Source organism: Dermacentor silvarum, chromosome 9 (assembly GCF_013339745.2).
Source record: "Dermacentor silvarum isolate Dsil-2018 chromosome 9, BIME_Dsil_1.4, whole genome shotgun sequence".
Taxonomy (NCBI): Eukaryota; Metazoa; Arthropoda; class Arachnida; order Ixodida; family Ixodidae; genus Dermacentor; species Dermacentor silvarum.
Genome location: NC_051162.1, coordinates 121,121,584 through 121,142,869, shown reverse-complemented (window position 1 = coordinate 121,142,869; position 21,286 = coordinate 121,121,584). Strand labels below are relative to the sequence as shown.

The window sequence follows — 21,286 nt, the reverse complement described above, 5'->3', positions numbered from 1 at the left end:
CGGGAGCGACGGCGGAGACTTCCGCCGTCGCCGCTTGCTGGAGACCAAAGAGACCCGGGCGATATCAGCGGGATCTCACGTGACCCACCCGGTGGCGCTGATAGCGCTTGCGATTCCCGCGCGCCGCCCGCGGAAGGAAAGTTCCCCTCTCCCAACTCTCCCTGGCACGCATGCGCTTGACGCGACGTTCGCTGCCCGTGCGGCGGTTATGGGACACGAGGATTCCCACAACACATATTTCTTGCCTTATTAAGAGCAGGGAGACATATATTTGGTTGCTTAAACAAACGTTCACTGATGCCCTTCAACATGACTGATGCTAGTGGGACTAATTCACTAGCATTCCCTAGCACTAGCCCTCTCACAAGTTGAGACGGGTCTTGGTTAGCTAGCTTACCATAATGTTTTAGTTGGCCTCAGTGCCACTGATTAATAAAGGTGCACTTATGGCTTAGCTATTCTACTCGCACTGTGCGGATAACACTTGGTCGCGTTAACATATAGATGTGGCATGTAGTGCACAATAATAACCATTGGTCACCAATGAAACATGGTGTCACCCGCCACGATGGCTGAGTGGCTGTCGCGTCCTCCTGCTCCATTTCAAGTTGGATTCAGAGACCACCACTGTCACATTCCGACGCAGCGGAAGTATTAAACGCTCATTTATCGTGGTTTTTGGTTGACTTGTCTTGCCCTGAGTAGGGCGCACACTAGCAGTGGTAAACGGAACGGTGACTTGGAAGGACGACACAAGCTGACACGAAGTGCAAACTACCAACTGGTTTGTTGTCCGATCTAATCACATTTCCGTCAGCGTTCCTTTTGCGTCCAGTAGTGGTGGGTGGGTAAACTTTATTGATTCACGAGAGAATCATGTGAGGGAGGGGGAGGGGAGAAAAGGAAGCAGGGCGACGATTGGGCCCTCGGGCCGCTCTAGATGGCCGGGCACATTTGTGCTTCGGTGACCCCTCTGGCCCAGCCCACTGTCCAGTAGTGTTTGCCATAAATATCGTGAGATCAATGAACGCGCACCGACTAGCCCTATTCAACGCTCTGTTAAACGTGCTTTGAGAGAACCTTAAAGAACACCAGGTGGTTCAAATTAACGCGGAGCCCACCACAACTGCGTATCTCATTGCTAGTGCCACCGTGATCTTTTCGGTCCCGGTGTCTCTATATAGATACGCAAATTACCTTTAACAGCGGAGCTGTTTAAGCCGGCTGTATTGTCTGCGCCTGCCACTGCGTTGCCTAGCAACCACCTCGCGGAGCGTTGCGCGCTATGCTCCGGAGAGAGAAAGAGAAAATGAGAGAGTGCGCGCGTCGCGCGCTATGCTCGGGAGAGAGAAAATGAGAGAAACAAGTTGTAAGACGCCATCCGCGCTTCCCAAGGAGGTTGAAAAAACTTTTTTTTTTCAACCTCCTTGGCGCTTCCCCGCATCATCGCCGAACGCTCGCGGTGTCCATGACTGTAGCAGGCGCCTCAGTCGGCGGCTCGGGCCAAGTTCCTACCAGCTGCACGCTACTGCGCATGCGCCGTGACGTCATCCCGGCGTGTCGTCTGCTGCGCGCCACCCGTACACTGTGCATAGCTTTCGCCCCAATTCTCCTACGTGTGCTCGAACGGCAAGTGTTTCGCGAGGCATTCGCCGTTACCACGGACCACGAGTTACACTTCGTATAACTGAGCATCACTAAGCCAGGACCAGCTAGGAATGGATAAGCTCCGCTGTGCCTTTAGCCTTGCGCCAATAGTGCAAGCTACCCCGTTTTTTAAATGTTCCGACTGATGAATTCACAATAAAAATAAAAGATAACCCAGAATGTAAATGGGACCCTTCGGTAACAAAAAAAAAAAGAGAAAAGAAAAACGTGACAAATCATGTCAGTGCGGAGGGTAATGCAAAAGAAGGGCATTTTAAAGTATGCGCTACCAAATTTCGAGAAATGTTAGGCGCGTTTATCGGTTTGACTGCCGTAAATAATGTTCATTATTGCGTCAGGAGGCAACTAATTCAATAATAACCAACGCATATATTTGTAGGAAATATTCGAGATCTTTTCATGATTTAGCACATTACCTATAAGCGCTCATTATTTGTAATTTTTATAAATACAACAAATTACTTTATGTGAGTGAAATGTTTATAGCACAGTTCCAAGTCCTCGCTGTAATGTTTGCGACATTGTTTCAAAATGTATATAATTTAGGCCGCCTGTTTGAAGGGGTAACTTAACATGCTTACCGAACGTTTAGCTTCTCTAGCAGCTGTGAAAAGCAGAGTCACCTCCACATGCGCAGGAATTCTTGACAATGTGTTCAGTTTTGTGGTATAACAAAGAAGCTGCAGACTATTATAGTCTCTTTGCAGTTGATTTGACGAGGCTTGCTTGCGTATGACGTCAACGTTAGCAGCATTGTGACGACGTTCCATGTGGAAAGATTTCTCCAGTTCCTTTCTGACTAGTCCCGTCACTTCATCCTGAGCTGAATCTTCCGTGTAATGGCAGCGATTAGATTGGTTATATCACTGGGTAACGTAGTCTCAAGAAATATGTAGGGTGTGTCTCGTCCACAGGGTGACCGGTAGAGGTCCTTAGGATAAGTTTCCCTGACTGCTTTCTCGATCACATCGACAGCTTCTTCGGGGTCTTCCCTTATGAAAGTGCTGAAGGCATTATTATTAGTCATTAGCCAGTCCTCTATGTCCTGGTGAGTGTAGTCAGCGACGACCTCCGGATCTTGTTGCTTGAACTCTCGCATCACGAAGTCCATTGGATCAGAGCCTGTTTTAAATATGGACGTCCTAGAAATGGGAAAGGCACAATAAAAAATGAATGAACACTTTCTTAAGATGCTGTTTAGGTTCACACAACCAACCGTGCATGGTCATAAACGCTGTGCTATCCCACAGAAAGCTAATGGTTTAAAGGGAAGTGCACGGCTGTTCAGCTAAAAAAAAAAGAAACACATTCAGCAAAACTTTACATAGGCTGGTGGGTATCTTGCCCAACTAGAGAGTGGCTAAGACATTGCTTAAGTTCCTTTGAACCATGTGCCGTCCTAGTAACGTACTTATTTAGCAAGAATGCAGTTATTCCATCAGAAAACCTAGGCATAACAAACGTTGGCACTTATGCCGGCGCGTAATAGAGTTTTGTGAATTGCACATATGAGACACTTATAATGCACAAATGAAGATTTGGGACAGATTTGTGCCTATATCTGATTGTTCAATAAATTTAATTTGTCTTTACTCTTGATCAACCTACCGGTAAGCCGAAGGCTCCACTGTAATGAAGTCAACCCCTTTGCCATGACATTCTCGACGGAAGCCATCCATCATGGATACGACGGCGTGCTTCGACATGCAGTATGGCACGCTCATGGAGATTGTGAAGCGACCTGAAATGGGTCGCGAAAATGACTTCAAGCAAACAAAACCTCAGATTGAGCTTTTGTAGGTCTAGTACAGTGCGGTCACAGGTCATGAAAAAGCAGCACAAGATTTTCGCTTGAAAAATTAGTAGAAATTACTAGATTCTTTAAGCTGGCAAAAGAGGTATCTTAAACGAAGTTTTTCAGCCGGCGCTGATCCATTACTTGTTGTTAGTTCTACAATCGGTGCGTGTTTTGAATAAGCAAACGGCACACAGGCAATCTCGAACACCATAATGATTAAAAAATACACCTTGTTCCAACGTTCAAGCCACTTTTACAAGGGCCACTGATGACCTCTGGTCCCTCATATCTGAAGTGTTCAATCTGTCTTAGACTATGCTTAAGCTCACAAACTAAAAAAAATAATTATGGGGTTTTACGTGCCAAAACCACGATCTGATTATGAGGCACGCCGTAGTGGGGAACTCCGGAAATTTGGACCACCTGGGGTTCTTTAACGTGCACCTAAATCTAAGTACACGGGTGTTTTCGCATTTCGCCCCCATCGAAAAGCTCACAAATTAAAAAGGCACCTATTCTATGTGCGCAAGAAACGTTGATGGCCCATTATACTTATATGTTGAAAATGTAGATTACTTTTGTACAAAGTAGTTGAAAAAATTCGAACATTCTGACGCCAAAAATGAGTAGATTCAAAAGTTTTTTTTCACTGAACCACTAAAAACGTGAAAAAAATTGGAAGGACGCTTAAGCTTCGCCTTTAGGAGTGGAACGCGAAGCATTCAAAGATCCCTGACTGATTCTCACGCTTCCCGGCAGCTGCAGCTTATGTAACCCTAATGTTTACCTGCAAATGCTGGCGGCGAGCACTATGCACAAAGGCGAGCTTTCTGGTTTTTTTTCTCTCTCCCTGAACGCGAGTTCCGACGGTGCTGCGGATGCGCGGAGGCGAGCGCCACCTGGATGGTGTTGCAAGAAACCGAGCGGGGCGCGTCGCTCCCACTAAGATCAACCTCAAACGGCAGCTGGAAAAGTGGTTTGTGTTTGAATTTCCGTGTAGCAGAATTATGTTTTCACGTATATTCAAATTACAATCCTACGCTATAATGTCTGTAGTTCGTGCGTAAGTCGTACTTTACCAATTTTCTGACGCATTTTATTTTGAGAAATTTAATTAGTTCATTAACGCCTAGCGTCGCACGGGGGACCTGCGTGGCTTGAGATGCGTGGTTCAGGGTGATTTTTCGCTAAAGGACAGCGCCGCCGACGCGACGCCGATACCGGATTTTCTGCCACCCGAGGCCCTTAACGCTGTAGTGCTAGAAATTGCTACACCTACTTATAAATCAGTAGCTGTAGCCAACACTGGTGTAGTACTTGATTTCAGTCAGAAATTAATATGAACATCGCACCCTGGTGTCACGTCCGTATCCCCTGTCCGGACCAGACATTTTCCTCCCGCTTTATTCAAGCATATAGATCCACCGCTTGCAGGACAATGTTAATCTACTGTTAGCATAAAGAGGGCATTGGACGCGGAATTCGAACACAAAGACAGTGCACCGTGGGAAAAGATTGAATGTGTTTTCAGAAAATATTTGGTTTCATTAAAACAGCCGCCGTTACTAATGAACCTCTAATTGCGTATAGTTGGTGGCCCTCTAGCATAGATGAGAGTTTGCGATGTATATGTGATTGTTAAAAATACTACTCCTATTGAGTTCAGAGTTCGGATATCAAAAATGAGGTTCGTTTACGAGGGGAGATAGCTTTTGGGTTATATCAGCACAAAGAGGACAAATAATTGATAATGTTGACACAATTTGTAAGCGAGTCGCCCCGAGATACATCTTTAAACGTTTGCTGCACACAATGTAATAAAGACATCACGCTGAAACTTTATACACGGTGAGTTGTATCCTGGAACAGTGCTATAACTGTCATGAGAAGCGCCTCTCTCAACCACACGCCAATACCTTGGAGCAGAAAGCCAAGCAAGGGAGGCGAAGGCGGATTTCGGAGCAGCCGGGTGGCGCATGGCGGTAAACGTGACGTCAGCGGCTTATAGAATAGAACGGCTGACAGGTGCTTAAGCGACAGTGCAGTGATTTGTTGTGGACGTACTATGACGTCTTTGCTGGCTCGTAGCTGTGATGGGCAACAACGAACCGAAAGTCGAGGACGGTGCAAAAGGGAAACTTTTACTCATGCATAATCTTTGCCCATGAGAGGCACAAAACAGGAGTAACATTTGCATCACAAATAGGCAACAATACGTCGGCAGGGGGTATTTGTGAGGGTAGCATCAGCTACTGACGCAGTATTAAAATGAAGCCCCCCCTTCCCCTTCCCCCTCAGTTCAAGAGTTGCGCACGGCTGCAAAGGACCACCGTAGTTTCCCTGTGGCTATGTTATGAGGCTGCTAAGCTCGATGTTGTTGGTTGGACCCCGGCCACGGGGGTTGCATTTTGATGTGAGCGAAATGCAAAATCATTCGTCTACTTTCATTTAGGTGCAGGTTAAAGAACCCCAGCTAAAAAAAAAAAATTGTTCATCGAAAACCTAAGAGTAGTGCTCGCGATTCCTACTTTCAGTTTGAAGTTTATGAGTAAGCGATTCGGTCTTTTGAGAATGCGTGTGTTTACCGTTCTACCTACCTAACGGGCTCGCGATAGCGACAACCCTGCCTTTGCTTTTCTTCAAGAGAGGTAGGAACTTCTTGATGACTCGAAGGACTCCGAAGACGTTGACGTTGAATATATCGATCACCGTGTCCATCGTGAGCCACTCCAAAAGGCCGGCGCTTGCGATTCCGGCGTTCGCAACAACCGCCCAGAGCTCTGTATCGAGAATAATAATAATAAAAAAACCAGAACCCTAATGAAATGAAATCAAGTCATTCATTATCGTTTTCATGTAAACACAAAAAAAAGCATCGCTCTCCACAGCTTCAGATCCTTGTCAGTTTTTATGTGACGATTCCATAGCCAGTTTTGACCGTGCACTTTGATACATGAATTGTATTGTGAATCAGTGTTGGTGAATCAGTGTTGGTGAGACTGATTTCTTTCTTTTCTTTCGCTTTTTTTACAGTGCAGATACCTCGCCGCTTTGTTACTGGAAAGATTGCGCATGAACTTTTCGGGAGCCAGGAAATTGTCACTACCGTGATATATTTCAGACCAGTGTAGACCATAACTTCATTGACTTCGGTACTCTATAGCCTGCGACGCTATTGCGTCACTAAAGAATATTGATCATCGTCGTCATCATCTGTTCACTGAATCATCATCATCATCATCATCATCATCATCGGTTCTCAAAAACAGGTGCGCGGTTCTTCTCACTGTTGGCACGAGTTAAGAGGATTGACGTTAACGAATGTTCTGACGGCGTATTTGCGGTTTAGAACTTCGCTAAGGGTGCACAGTATGGGAAAAGAGGGTTAAAGGCACATGAATTGTGCCTTACGGAAACGCCTCTTTGTGTATGCTACTCAGGAAAGAAAAAAAGACTAGAAAATACAGCTTAATGGTATTTTACCTTCGCAACAAAACCCAAATAAGCAAAGGAATTTGCATAATCTACTTAACATGCAGCGCAATACATTTCGATACAATCCTGTGGTGGATCCGTAAAATGCGCACTACGTATAAAAGTCAAACCGCAAAATATTACTTATGTAGTAATATTGCTCAACCTTGCTCAGCCAAAGACGTTCGCTCCTTCATTGGCTTATGTTCTTACTTTCGTCGCTTTGTCAAAAATTTCGCTGACATCGCCCGGCCGCTCACCGACCTTCTCAAGAAAGATACGCCTTTCGTCTGGGGCCATCTAGAATCTCATGCATTTTCTGCGCCTATCCGCCTTCTGACGACTTCTCCTCTGTTGGCGCACTTCGACCCATCTGCTCCTACGGAAGTTCGGACGGATGCCAGTGGATACGGAATCGGAGCCGTCCTTGCCCAGCGCCAGCATGGTCGTGACTGCGTCATAGCGTACGCCAGCCGCCTGCTCTCTGCCCCAGAACTCAATTACTCAATTACCGAGCGTGAATGCCTTGCCCTTGTTTGGGCAATCTCCAAATTTCGACCATACCTCTTTGGCCGCACATTCACGGTAGTCACTGACCACCATGCGATCTGCTGGCTTTCCTCGCTGAAAGATCCTACAGGCCGTCTCGGATGCTGGGCTTTGCGATTACAAGAGTACTCGTTTTCCGTCATCCACAAGTCTGGCCAATTACATCAGGACGCGGACTGCCTGTCCCGTTATCCCGTGGATCCACCCGACAGCACCAACCCTGACACCGATGCCTGTGTCCTTTCTATATCTCAGTTAATTAATTTCGGCGATTAACAGCGGCGTGATCCGGCGTTACGTTCCATCATCAACCGTCTCAGTTCCGGGCCACCTGACGAGTCACTCCGGATGTTTACCTTATACATAATGGCACTTTATACCGCCACAGTGTATACTCCGGAGGCCCTGAACACTTGCTTGTGGCGCCGCCCCACATGCGTACTACTGTCCTCCAGCAGCTTCACGACGCACTTACAGCAGGTCATCTTGGCGTAACGCGCACTTATGATCGCGTGCGGCGTCGTTTCTTTTGGCCTGGGCTTTATCGCTCCGTACAGAAGTATGTTGGCCGCTGCGAACTTTGCCAGCGACGCAAGAGACCACCGACGCTTCCCACCGGCCTTCTTCAGCCTATAGATGTCCCAGTAGAGCCGTTCTTCCGCGTCGGCCTCGATTTGCTCGGACCTTTCCCTACATTGGCATCAGGGAACAAATGGGTCGTTGTCGCGACAGACTATGCCACGCGTTAGGCTATTACGCGCGCACTTCCAACCAGCTGTGCTACCGATATTGCCCACTTCCTCCTTCACGATGTTATTGTGCATCACGGAGCGCCTCGTCAACTGCTCACCGATCGCGGTACTTACTTCTTGTCCCGTGTCATCGATGAACTTCTACGCTCATATTCCACGAAACATAAAGTCACCACCACCTATCACCCTCAGACAAACGGCCTCACCGAACGTCTTAATCGCACCATAACCGACATGCTGTCCATGTACGTTTCCGCCGACCACCGCGACTGGGATGCTACATTACCCTTTGTCACATTTGCCTATAATTCGTCACGCCACGATACGGCAGGTTGTTCACCGTTTTATCTTCGTTCTGGCCGGGAACCGACACTACCTATGGATACTTTACTACCAGCCGCCCCACGACAACCATCGGAGTACGCACAAGATGCCATCGAAAGGGCGCACGCTGCGCGTCATATCGCGCGCGACCGCCTTCAGATGTCGCAGGTGTCACAGAAGAACCGTTACGATTGCCGTCACAAGGATGTATACTACGCTCCTGGATCTTTAGTGCTCCTCTGGTCGCCAACTCGACACGTTGGTCTCTCCGCGAAGCTTCTACCACGCTACCATGGTCCTTATCGCGTTCTGCGCCAAGTTACCGACGTGACGTATGGGATTGCACAGGCACAGCCAATGTTATCTTCTGCGCCGGTCAAGACTGACGCAGTTCATGTTGCCCGGCTGAAGCCGTATCACCCGTCCGCTGATGCTGCACTCTGACCTGCCCGGATGGTGCGCGTATTTTCGCCCGGGGGGTAATGACGCGAGACAGAAGAAGACCGGCACCGAAGCAGAGGTCAGCATTAGGCCGGCACCGAAGAAGAGGAGGTAGAGCTTGCTCCTCGCCATCTTGGCTGGTTGCTGCTACGCCTGTGCTACTCGCCTATTTTGTAAATATTTGTAAATATACGTTTTTGCGCAACAATATAGATAATACTAGTAAAATGGCCTAATAACTACCATTATTTTCTAGTTGCACAGGCAAGGCGGTAAGTTTTATTACTTCTGTTTTACATGTAGCTGGCGAAAAACGCATCATCCCACATTAGGGCAACTTTAATAATAAATTGGAACATTTCACGGTTTTCGGCCATTTCATTATTTTTTGACTACAACTTTTTTTTACTGCTAGTGGGAGCAATTGCTCATGTCTTACACATTAGTGACATTCAATTCTGCCCACGGCAATGAGATGCTGAAATACAGCTTGTCGAAACTTGGCACCCCGCAAGGAGCTTATCATAAACATGCATGCAATTAAAAGTGTAGTATTCTCATCTTGCACAATATTTACTTGAAAATGTTTTAATTGTTCTCGCTGTTGTTAGCGTTTATACAGGAGAAAAGTGTTTTGCCGGCCATGAGCAAGGTGCAGACTTGACATCCAAGGATTTCACACAGACAGACAAAAAGCGGTACTTCGTTGTTTCAATTTGGTTGCTTACATTGCTTAAACTGTACCATGTCTCATAGTATTCCGCCATTCCATGGAGGTAACATAACTGATATTGAAATGGTAAATGAACTAAAAACAAATAAAGCATGTGCTGTTGTACCAGAAAATAAAAACAAACAAACGGTGCCTTACCCCGTTCACCGAGATGCTCTCTTATCGTGCCCCAAGCTTTGTCTACTTGCTCCTGCTTTGTCACATCCAGTTGCAAAACAGTTAAGTTCGAAAGGCCTTTCAGCTCCTCGGCGCCAGCGCTGTTGAAACTGAGACAACCGGCGAACACCAGGAATCCTTTGCGTGAGAGTCGCTTGGCCAGTCGATAACCAAATCCCGTGTCGCATCCTGAAAGGTGAAGCGTTAAAATGAGCAAGTTCCCATAGCATTTTTTTTACGTTCGAGTGACCTTTTAAGATACTATAATTCTCCGAAATAATCCCAAGCTGCTCAATTGTTTCAGCACGTCTGCTTTCTTTTATCGCTGTTCTTTCACCCTTGCACTTTCTTTACTGTAGGGTAGCAAACAAGAAGCTTGTGTTCCACTTAACATTCTCATTTATCTCATTTTTTATCTGTCCTAAAGTGAAAGTATTCTGCAGTCGAGATGTGCTCTCACATGCGCAAATTGAAATGACATCCTAAATACACAAATGTAAGATGTAACTTCAGCGCAAGGGATGAAGTCAACAGACGACAAACACGGCGTCGTGCTGGCCATCTCGCTTTCTTCACCTTCATCTTTAGCGTTGCTACCAGCCGTGAAAATTAAGCTACTTGTTCAATTCTCTGCTCTTCAATGAAGCCTTCAAAGTGAAAGGCCTAACCAAGTTCCCCAAATCAGAGGTAATGCTTATAGTAACTATCGGTTGCTGGCATGTAAACGAAGGGTGTTAGTTATTCGTTGGAGAGAACCTATGACGCATAATAAATCAAATTCGTCGGTATGGGGTCGGCAAGCACTATGGTTTCAGAAATGTAGTTACATAATTAACGCACTACCGCCCACATACAAAAATTTTTCGAGAAGTTATGAAATACCAGAGCAAAAATAAGCTTGACTGCACAAGAATTCTAACATTACGAGCAACTTGAACTACTTAATTATCACGTATTGCATATCAAACAGTACTCAGATTGTTACGACTTTCCAGCATTGCAACTTTTGTACGTTTTCTTTAGACATCGTACCGTTCTTTCGTTCAGTGGACACATTTGTCCAGTATATACTTCACACTCAAGCGATGAACACTTCATTGCCATGACAAACTTTTAAAGAGTCGTTACACGTGTAACTTGGCACTGGTGTCATGATGCATAGCCATTGAGTAGAGCGGTTAGGCTGATAGTGTCAAAAGGATTTTTGTTAAACGTTTGGAGCATGGTAGTAAAAAACGTGAAAATCTTTGAACTGCGGACCCTCAGAAGACAACCTAGTCTTAGCTTTTGGGATGTGTAAAATCAAGAACTCATTCAGGCGTAGCAGAGTGCTAAAGTAACAGCATAGTACAAAAACTCCCAGGCTCGTATTGTTTGATGCGCCAATACACCACTTAGCAATGTGAACATCACGCTAATATGGTTAGAACATTAATTACTGTTTTGCTAGAAGAACACGTTATTTGGTCTTATACGATTAGTTTGCTGAGTAGCAGAGCTTGCAAATTGGCATTACAGTGTGTACGCATATGTCAAACTTTTGCTGCAGTTTTAACGCCACACAGGCCTATCCTCAAGAATTTAAACGCGCTTTTGTGTTGCCGACGACCATCATCGCAACGAGAATTATCATCATGATCTATTTTCTTCGTATACAGTGCGAAATTGCAGGTTAGAATGCACATGCTCCTGGTCTCTGCCTTTCTGTAAAGTTTACTACTACTACTACTACTACTACTACTACTACTACTACTACTACTACTACTACTACTACTACTACTACTACTACTACTACTCCATTTACTACGCCTCCTCACAATACTACTACTACTACGACTGCTACTACTACTACTACTACTAACTACTATGTTACTTTTTCTGCCTTAGCGATTTCTATACTAACTCGCACTTCTTAATATGTGTACTGTTCGAATTCAGTACTCTTTGCGCACACTTCACAGAATTCGTACACTTACACTGCAAAGTCATCTAGGAGTGACGAGCTCAGTTGAGAGTCAGTTAACACTGCTTTCTTCCTCTCCATGGTATATCGCTTTCAAAAATGAAACTGAGGAAGAAGTCAATGGAAATTCTGTCAAGGCCGTCACCACAAGCATGCACAGTCCCTTGAAGGCCTACTCACCCGTGATGAGCACCGCCCGTCCTTCGCCACCAACGTTGCTCACAAAAACGCGTCTGAAAACCAACCGGGACAGCGCATAGGACAGAGTTAGGACAATCCAGGCCGTGCCGACTGATCCTGCTGACTTTGTGCAGAGAAATCAGGTAGTTCCAGAGGTGCCAGAACACAAACAGGAAGGCGAAGAACAAAACAAACGACGTCCTCATTGCGACTGGTGAAGCTCTGCGCGAGCAGATCTTTGTTGCCGCAGGTGACCGTGAAATCTCTCTTCTACTTTACGTTTGTTAGGACGCAAAGTGTGCTCGAGCATTACGAGGAGGCAGCACACCATTTCAGCAGCAACGCCAAGCTTTCTGAGTAGATTTAAGGGCACATAACGCCACCTGCGCAGGGCCTTATAAACAACTCGTTATACTGACCTACAGGCAGGAGCTGGGCACGAGGCAGGTACAAGTGATATTTTGCGAGGAGGATTAATTCTGGCGACGCGGGACGCGCACGACGAGACACCGTCAATGAGTTTGAGGAGGAGAGGAGGAAACGGGCATACACAGAAGCTCGTGCCATAATAAAGGCGTACGAGAAAGCGGTGAGCGGTGGGGAACGAACCGCTCCGTTGAGGAAGCGGGTTTTCGCGGATGCGCGAGGTCATAGCAGAAGGCCGAAGAAAGCGACGCACAGAAGTAGAACAAATAAAGACTACACGCGCTTCGGCCGTCGTTCATTTGGACACGTTCGCTGGCGTATGTTGGCATGCGTTCATTGACTTTGCTTGATGAAATCACGATCTCGCGGGGAAGAAATCACAGCCATCTATGCAAGCAAGATGGTAAATAACTTCTTATAAGCGCTGACATTTATAGGGTTCGACTAAGAATATCCGGTTCATGAATCTTTGTGTCTCGTAGTGGCTGTAGTTGAGGTAATGTTTTGTGTTCTCGTACGCGAAATAACTTTTTCTCTTTGGCAGTATTGTGCCTTTACAGTTACTGTGTGTGTCGGTACGTATTGTAACGACGTGTTTGCGAAATTGAATATATGGCCACGTTACTAAATTACCGACGCGCCGTTGAAGTCATGTCTACGTGTACATGTAAGCATTGTATACATCTTTTTTTTGTCGTTTGGGTTGCCACGCAGCATAACGTGTTAATGGAGTTAACTGTAAGCATGGAGGCCCATTTCATGAAGATACGGCAACAGGGACTTATAAAATGCGTCGTCCATAATCCATCTTTCACGATCTTCTACTTGATTACGGTTAAATTTCAAACCTTTAAAACACTTTCGTGAATCGTCTTTCTCTCAGGACATGTCCAAAGTGGATGGTGGGCATCCGCTGTAGATGCAGGAGCAGAGCGTTTCGGACAATGGACAATGTCTTCGTATGGTTGACCCCAAGCACAAGTGACGGCTGGTGTAAGGGCCGCCCTGGCCCGAATTCTCCGGAGAGAGACTTTCTCCACCCGAGAAAGATTGGGGGAGATAGGAGCAGACAAACGGGGGCTGAAGGCACGCTTGACAAGCCGGTGGAGGGATCTTCGGGAAAAGAAAAGAGAGCGGGGGTCAGAGGGAAAGGAAAGAGCAAGAGTTAACGGGTGTCGAGAAAGAGTGAGCAATACGATTCACAAGGTCATTGTTGTGGTCATGAGCATGTGCCTGCATCCAGTGGACAGTAATGTTAACACCTGTAGAATTGTTAATTTTGTGTATCTGCTCATAAATACGCAACGTTCTCGTTATTTGATTGAGATGCTTAACTGCACCGAGGCTGTCATTATAGATGTGGGCTTCGTTGAAGTTAGGCAACTTGGCAGCGGTTTCTATGGCATCGTGTATAGAATGCAGCTCAAATAATAACGGGCCTGAAAATTCTTTTGCATAGCTGCGAATGGCTTGGCTTGGATTGTATACACTACAATAGTATGTAATGGTATTCTTGTATTGCTGCACGTCTGTGGGCATGTCTTTGCTGTTGTACAGTACAAAAATTCAGGAAGCTGTAATCTACACGACTTTATTTCCATGCTTAGTCTGCACGTTGTACATGCCAAATTGTTTCTTTTATTTATTGTCATTCGGGTGGAACTGTACTTGTTCGAGGTGCAGTATTTCTATGAGAGTGCCGATGCAGGCTTATTGGTTGTTCATCTTGAAACCAGTGAGATGTAGAGCGGAGAGGGAACAAGGACACAAGAAGGCACAGAGGAATGTGCGCTACGCCTGTCTACTTTTAAGCATGAAATGCTTTTAGCTGCCGTTGTTGGCGACATTCAATTGACTTTGGGCCAAAAGACAAACCGTTATCCGGGCACTCAAATGAGAACATCCGGGTATCGCGGCGAGAATAAAACGAGATCATGCGTGCAACCCGTCAAAAGTTAGGAAAGCGCGGTCTATGGCCCCCAACCCTTTGTACAGAACCGCATTACTTACGCTAGTTACTGCCCAGACAAGTTAGGAAAAATATTGTGTCCGAGTGCTTCCTTATGTTTGTTCATTATATCAGTCAAGCTGTAACTTCTAGTACGCTGAAGCATTATGTTTTTTCCAATAGCGACGTTTAAAAGGCAGATACAAAGTACCATACACTTGATAGTCATATTTTAACGCTGAGACAGGGTTGCCTGTGCTCTTTTGAATGCCAGCTGTCCGTGAGTTCCGCGGCGCGGGTTTTGCGTCGCCTCAAGAGATAGCGCCACGCAGCATGACGCCTCCTTCAGGTGTTTTTTGTCGTCTAGCTGGGCAGTGCGATGTGTCTCCCTGGCGTCTTTCGCTGCCTGTCGTTCCGCCTTTTCTTCTTCTTCTAACTGGGCAGCGTTCACATGGACAAGTGTACAGTATGGAGTGCTGCGGTATGGTGTGTGTGTGTGGGGGGGGGGGGGGGTAGTGCCGTTGCGAACATACACTAAGGTCATTTTAAGCTTGTGGCTAGTATCATCGCCAACCAATCTGCTTTGCCGGTAGCCATTTCATGCTTACAACTACTACCGATTACAGGGGAGCCAGCAATCTTTTTCCTTTGCCTTGATGTGTCCTTGTTCCCAGTCCACGCTGTAACTCACTCGCTAGATTTCTCTTTTGCTTGGAATGATGTTAGATATTTCCAGGTACCGCAAAAAGTCCCGCAGGGGAATGTTTCGCCGCTGTTACCCTGTCATGGTGTGCACAGAATCTTCCTGACACTTCACTTACACGTAAATATCAGACTTAAGGCGTGCATAAATGAGACATGTTGTAGAGTTTGCTATAAATGCCACACCGGCCTTTGGACGAATGGTCAACGTTCTCCGCCGCGATCCTACGCGCGGGGGTTTTTGTTGCCAAATTACGATGCTTAGTTAAATTTTATGGTACCGTTGATGCGCATACACCACCTTCAAATGCTTAAAAATGTTTTTCGAATGATTATGGTATTTTTGGGCACCTGGTGCCGAAATTGCCTTTCTCTTGCGCGGCGTTTTGCTGCAACTGCAGCAGTGTGCTTGTACATCCCGTCCGCCCATGCATTCTGTTAAACTGACGTCGTTTGTTGTCGTCATCGACAACACACAACAACGATTTTTGCCATCGTTAGGCCGTCTCGCATCATCCCCAGCTTCACAACTACGAAGGAAAAGAAAACTTCACCATAACTGGCTCCACCTGGATTTGAGGCCATCGCAATGAAGCGATGAGCATTTGAAAGTCAAGCGCGCTAACCACTGAGCTATCGCGCAACGACGGTGGTATACGCACGTAGTGCATAGCTTTGGCCTCCACACAGGCTCTGAGAGCAGTGGCTTCCGTGCATGTGTTTCGGAAGCCAGAAAGAACAACAGTGTCGGGAACGAGAATCGTTATTGGCAAGAGTGTGCACATGCATGTAAATTATTCGTTGATACGCTGGTGAAAACGTTGGTGGCCCAAACGAGGCGTACATCGCAATCATGAGCATAAGCCTTAGACATGGCACACACAAACAATAGAGGATGAGCCGATAATAAAGTATAGTTGGAAGAAAACAACGTCGGAAGCATCGTCAACGTCCATTCCAACGGCCTCGTCGCAGCGCCAAATGCGAGGTAGTTTACACAATAGCTCACAGCATTCACAGCCGCCAAGTGCCCAATATTTCAGCATTGCGAATCTACAGGAAAAATGATATAGCTGAAATTTGGTAGGTCGCACTGTGCCATTTAGTTAGGGTTCCACCTTCCAGAAGCACTGGGATGTAAAGCGGACGGAAGCATTAACCGGTCAACAGTTGAGATATGCTGGAGACGTTTAGAGGATTGCTGGAAGAAAAGCAGGGAAGAAATGGATAGGCCCGGATCTGCAACAGACATGAATAACTATATAAGGCTTATATAGAGGTCTTAAGGAAGAGATAAACGATTAAGGGCACACAGACAAAATGCTAGACAAATAAATATCTGTTGATAATAATTACCTCATGCAGGCTAGGTGGCTATTTGACGCCATCCCGTTTCGAAGGGGATGCCAAATAATCACCATCGTCATCACCTTCATCATTTGTATTAGAAGTTTTGGCCTCAGAGTCGAATAATCTTCAGACGGCATCTTCAAAACGGCTCATCGAGCGTGAAAAGCAAGAAGCTTTTAACAGAGCGACCGCATCCTCACCTGCCGCCCTAAATATTGATTTACACAAACACCTAATTTAAAAAAAAGAAACGGTGCAAGGAAACTTCAAACTTGAAGGCCACCTCAAATGTACCGCTACAGTCACGTCGGGCTGGCAATTGCTTGTATGTTGTCCAAACAAATCATCGAAGCCAAAAAAAAAGAGACTGTTCTACAAACAGGACCTTATAACGTAAAACAATTCCAATTTGCTTTTATTCCACTCTCCTGATGTGAAATTTGCGTAACCACCAACGCAACCATCAGTCAATGACCCACAGCGTTGCTTGAACAGGTCAATTAAACGCCACCTTCGTTTATAGGAGGTCGCTTTTGTTTGTCTTTAATGCGATTAGCACTGCCTACTTTGACAGGTCTTTCTTATCTTATTGGCTGTCGACAGGCGAAGAGCACGCAGAAGTGGAGTAAGTTTCGGTGGGGCCAAGCTAGTGCAGTGAACGTAGATAACCGAGTGATGAGAGTGGGGCCGGCAGCTCCGATTGAGCCGCTTCCGCTTGTGTAGTTTTCTATAGCTAGTCGAAACACGCGGCTGCGTGCAAAGGGGAGGTTAAAATGCAGCTAAAACGAGTCTCCAGCGAAGAAGGTTTGGCAGAGCGATGGCGTAGACATGCCGACGGGCTCCAAAACGTTATACTGCCATGCAAAAAAAAAAAAAAAAAAAATCACAGCATATCCACGAGGTGAATGATGATGATGGGGCGAAGCTCCGGAGGGATCATCGGTAAACCGTGAATACTCCGAGTAATTCGCCCAGTATATGATCAAGTAAACACGTGAGAAACAGTGTGTGTATATATACAATATGTTTTATTTTCTTAGACGCTTCTTCTTAGATGCTTGGTTTGCGGAGTCCCTTCATTACCACGGCTTTTGGTCCGTGAAATGAAGGGATAACGGTTGGATAACGCCGCTGCTTCGCGTTCGCGAACGCCTGAGTCTTCGCGCCGCCGCCGCGCTGCTTGTCGTCGTGAAGCCGCGGCCTCGCGGGCTCTCACCGCGGGATTCTGCCTGCGAGCGCGCGCCGCCACCGCCTTCCATGCTCTCCGCTCCACAGCCTTGTCTTCCATCCGGCGACTCCGAGCGAAAGAGAAAGCGCGCCAAGAGCGAGCACCTTTTATTATAACACCCTATAGCGGTAACCCGTCGCACTACATTGTAGGTTTTCTCATCAACTATACGAAAAACTAGCGCCATCTAGTGACATTATATACACTTATATATAGAAAGATCGACACTTACGCCATCTAGTGAACACTTCATAAAACTACAGGTGGCTACCACTTACGCCATCTAGTGAACAATTCATAAAACTACAGGTGGCTACATACTACATCGGAGGAAGGACAGACCCACGCCCTAAGGAGCTTCGCCCCTAAAATATATTACAGGCAGAGAAATCCATTCTTGCCTGCATCTCCGAGTAGCCAGTGCTAGAGCAGCGCCTCCTCTGGGCTTCTATTCTAGCGGCATATCTATCTTCTATTCTAGCGGCAAACGGTGCCAGAGAACACTAGGACGAGAATAGGACACGAAAATGGGCACAGCGCTTTATAATCATCCCCGTTTACTTCTCTTGTCCCAGGTATTGTCCGCCCGCCGCCCTTTGTCGCTGTGATGAGCCAGTCAGCCTGACAGTAAGTTTGAACCATCTTTTAGCCATTCCGGAACGGGTCATTCTCCGGCTATTTCTAAAAAACAAAAAAAGTCGCAGTTCCGCCCGAAGGGCGAAGCATTCATTGAGGGCGATAGCAAATTAGTAGTGAACTATCCGAAGCAATAATAGTAGTTTTATCGGCCGTATAAAGTTGCAAACATTCGCTTACTAACTAAACAGACAAGCACGGTGTCACGCGTGCTCAGGTAAACATGAACACATCTCGCTCGATGACCGCGGGAACCAGCTGTGAAAACACCGGACTGAGAAAGCGCGAAGCAGCGGGCAAATTGACCTTCGCGCTGCCTCTCGTCTCACTTCAACGCTAACTAAACGTCGAAAGCATAGCGCATACGAAGCTACCTGCACTCAGTGCATGCACTTTGTCCCCATTGCAGATCGCTTTGAAGAAGAGGCCCGCGCGGGTGCGGTCTTCGCCCACGTCGCAGATCGCTTTCAAGATACGGCGACCGCGCTGTTAGCTGCAGCGGACGGAGCATAACACCCCCCCCCCCCCCTCGCTTTCCCTCTCCATCGCTTTGCTCCGTGCCTCACGCGCGAAAAGCTGCGCGCTTCCGGCCTGCCTTCCTCCCTCGCGTGCGCTACATTAAGCCGCGATTGCCGGCTCACCCTCGGACGCTTTCACTCGCACACACAGCGTATGGCGCGCGGCGATTATTATTGCGATAGCAATTCTATGGACACTTCAACCGGATTTCTGCCGTCGCCGTCGCCGTGAGGTTCCCTATAGATAAAATCTTCGCCGCGCGCCGTATGCCCGAGCGGAAGCGTGCGGGGACGCGCGCTATCACGGAGAGCGAACGCACTCAATCACCCACGCGCAAGCAAGGAAGCGGGAAGCCAGCGCCGGAGGGAGCGCGGGGGGGGGGGGGCTTTTCTACTCTGCCAACAACCGCGCTCGTCGTTCGCTCGCCCGCACAGTCTCTTATCTCCACACGGCTCTGACCTTTATGCGCCGTGCATTCGCCGCTCAGTTTCCGTTGAAGCGATAGACCGCACGTACCTTGGCCCGCAGCGGCGTATGCGCTGGCTGCCAGCGTTTTGACAGTCATTGTCTGCAGTCATTCAGTGTGATCTATTCATGTTTGTTTGTGCGCCCTCACACCACGCTTGTTCATTCAGTTAGTAATAGTGGGGCCACATTTTCCAACGCACGCTACACATGCAATGCTGCCCAGATCGGCAGTGCAGCACTACAGGTGCGTCCCTTCGCACGCGCTGCCCACGGTAAGCGCTTCTCATCAACACCACCGTTTCACACGCGCCTTCTCGTGGTCATCGAGTCTCTCTTCATGTCGGTCTACTTACGCCTCAGCATACCTGCTTACTTAATCAGCTCATGTTTACTACAATTCATATTGCTACCAAAGCCGCTCACCTTACTTCGTATGACATTGCTGTGTTGCTATCACATTCATTGCTTCGCCCTTAGGGCGAAACTGTGACATTTTTTATCGCCGCTGGACTTTATATAGAGCCTCACAGCGACGGCGATGCCGACGGCAGAAATGCGCTTGGAGTGCCTTTATAATTGCTATAGCAATACCATTCACTTTCATTCGGCATAATCTTGTGTCTCAGTGAAAACGCGTCACTTTGACGCGGTGAGCTTCCTCGGTTTTGTGATGTCGCGTGACAGACAGGTGAAGTGGGCTCAGCCAGCAATATTTTGGCCAATACCGGGGAGCTTCTTATTTATTTTCATTTTTTCAAATTTTTCTTATGGTAAAAAAAGAACCCGTAGAATGGAAACCAGTTTCGTTCTTTTGTTGGGCCTAATCGCGCATAATCAGTGTGTACCCGCTATATCACATGGGGAGCATGACAAACAAGCGAAGTGGGCGTGGCCCAAAATTGTTTAGCAATCGTGGAAGGTATGGTTATAAAGGGAAGAGAAACATATTGGAATAGCTTTACGTTATAGCCTTCAAGTTCTTGAAACTTGTTACACTGATAACGCCGCCTCACGGTTATAACACACAAAAGAAACAAAAATAAACATTATGCACCGAGATTACGTGGAACCAATATAAATAGAAAAATGTTGAATCGCAGCAAAGCAAAAATAAGATTAGAATAAGCCTTTCGCCAAACAGCTTCCAATAACAATTGCCTGAAGGCTATACATTGTAATGAAATAAACCAAATATATATGCCAAATAAACCTAGCTTACTCAGACAGGAGGAGCCTCTAGGTTGCTGTAGTCTGTCCGTGTACGTAGTTGGAATTCCACATCTACTATTAAGTCATACAGAATGAAAGTTGCGTACATCACAAAGAAGTAAACGTAAGCACATGTTTGTATAATCCACACTAATCGTTCTTTGCTATCAAACAATCATAATTACCTTTTAAATACCACGCAGGGGCGTCTGCGTAAGCAGGCGCTTGGTGTGTTGCGACACCACGTACCCGAGCACACGAGGCTTGGACCCTCCCGCGTGTAGCCGTGCGCGGCCTAGCCGTGTCTGGGAAAAGGGGTATCCTGGGGGTTGAGCCGATGCCAGGTGTTCGGACCTTTAAGGCCCCTCGTCGGAGGCAGCCACCTCTTCCGCCTCTGCTTCACATAGATGGTGTCTCATGACTGACCCACCTGGAGGAAATCGGCAGTCGCCTTTTCTTGTCCTCCTCTCCAATCTTCGCCTTTGTATCTCACTTTCAATCTCGCCTGTCTTCTATTCACTTCTCACTCTACATTTCCAGGCGGCAAGGGTTAACCTGGTGTAGTTTCCAACCTTGGTTAGCTTATATTAGGTTATAGTAGCTATGTACAGCTGGCTTCTTCGTTGCTTTCGGTATTCGTAGCATGCCCTTGTTGCGCTGGGTGGTGGACGGTGGCATAGCTACTGAAATTCTAGTTACTTTTAGGCCTTTTCGTCGTTCCCCCGACTACGCCATTGCCCTCTTCTAAGAGAGGGTGCACCG

The 21,286-nt window shown here is 46.9% G+C and overlaps 1 protein-coding gene across 1 annotated transcript; it reads right to left on the bottom strand.

Moving 5' to 3' along the window:
• Positions 1 to 1,265: 1,265 nt before the first annotated feature.
• LOC119463866 (D-beta-hydroxybutyrate dehydrogenase, mitochondrial) lies at positions 1,266 to 12,690 on the bottom strand. The gene is made up of 6 exons (XM_037724687.2): positions 12,619 to 12,690; positions 12,039 to 12,162; positions 9,878 to 10,084; positions 6,064 to 6,246; positions 3,277 to 3,409; positions 1,266 to 2,810 (listed from the first exon to the last, which is right to left on the bottom strand). Exons 1-6 carry the CDS (start codon positions 12,688 to 12,690, stop codon positions 2,477 to 2,479), a joined length of 1,053 nt encoding a protein of 350 aa, XP_037580615.2. The 3' UTR covers positions 1,266 to 2,476.
• Between the last annotated feature and the right edge of the window lie 8,596 nt (positions 12,691 to 21,286).

What these genes read in the sequence shown, in the direction of transcription:
- LOC119463866 (XM_037724687.2), bottom strand. Translation starts at nt 12,690, where the DNA reads ATGACCTCGCGCATCCGCGAAAACCCGCTTCCTCAACGGAGCGGTTCG. An exon ending in ACGGGCGGTGCTCATCACGG is followed by an intron (nt 10,085 to 12,038) that starts GTGAGTAGGCCT and finishes TTCACCTTTCAG; the next exon opens with GATGCGACACGGGATTTGGT. An exon ending in AGAGCATCTCGGTGAACGGG is followed by an intron (nt 6,247 to 9,877) that starts GTAAGGCACCGT and finishes TTCTCGATACAG; the next exon opens with AGCTCTGGGCGGTTGTTGCG.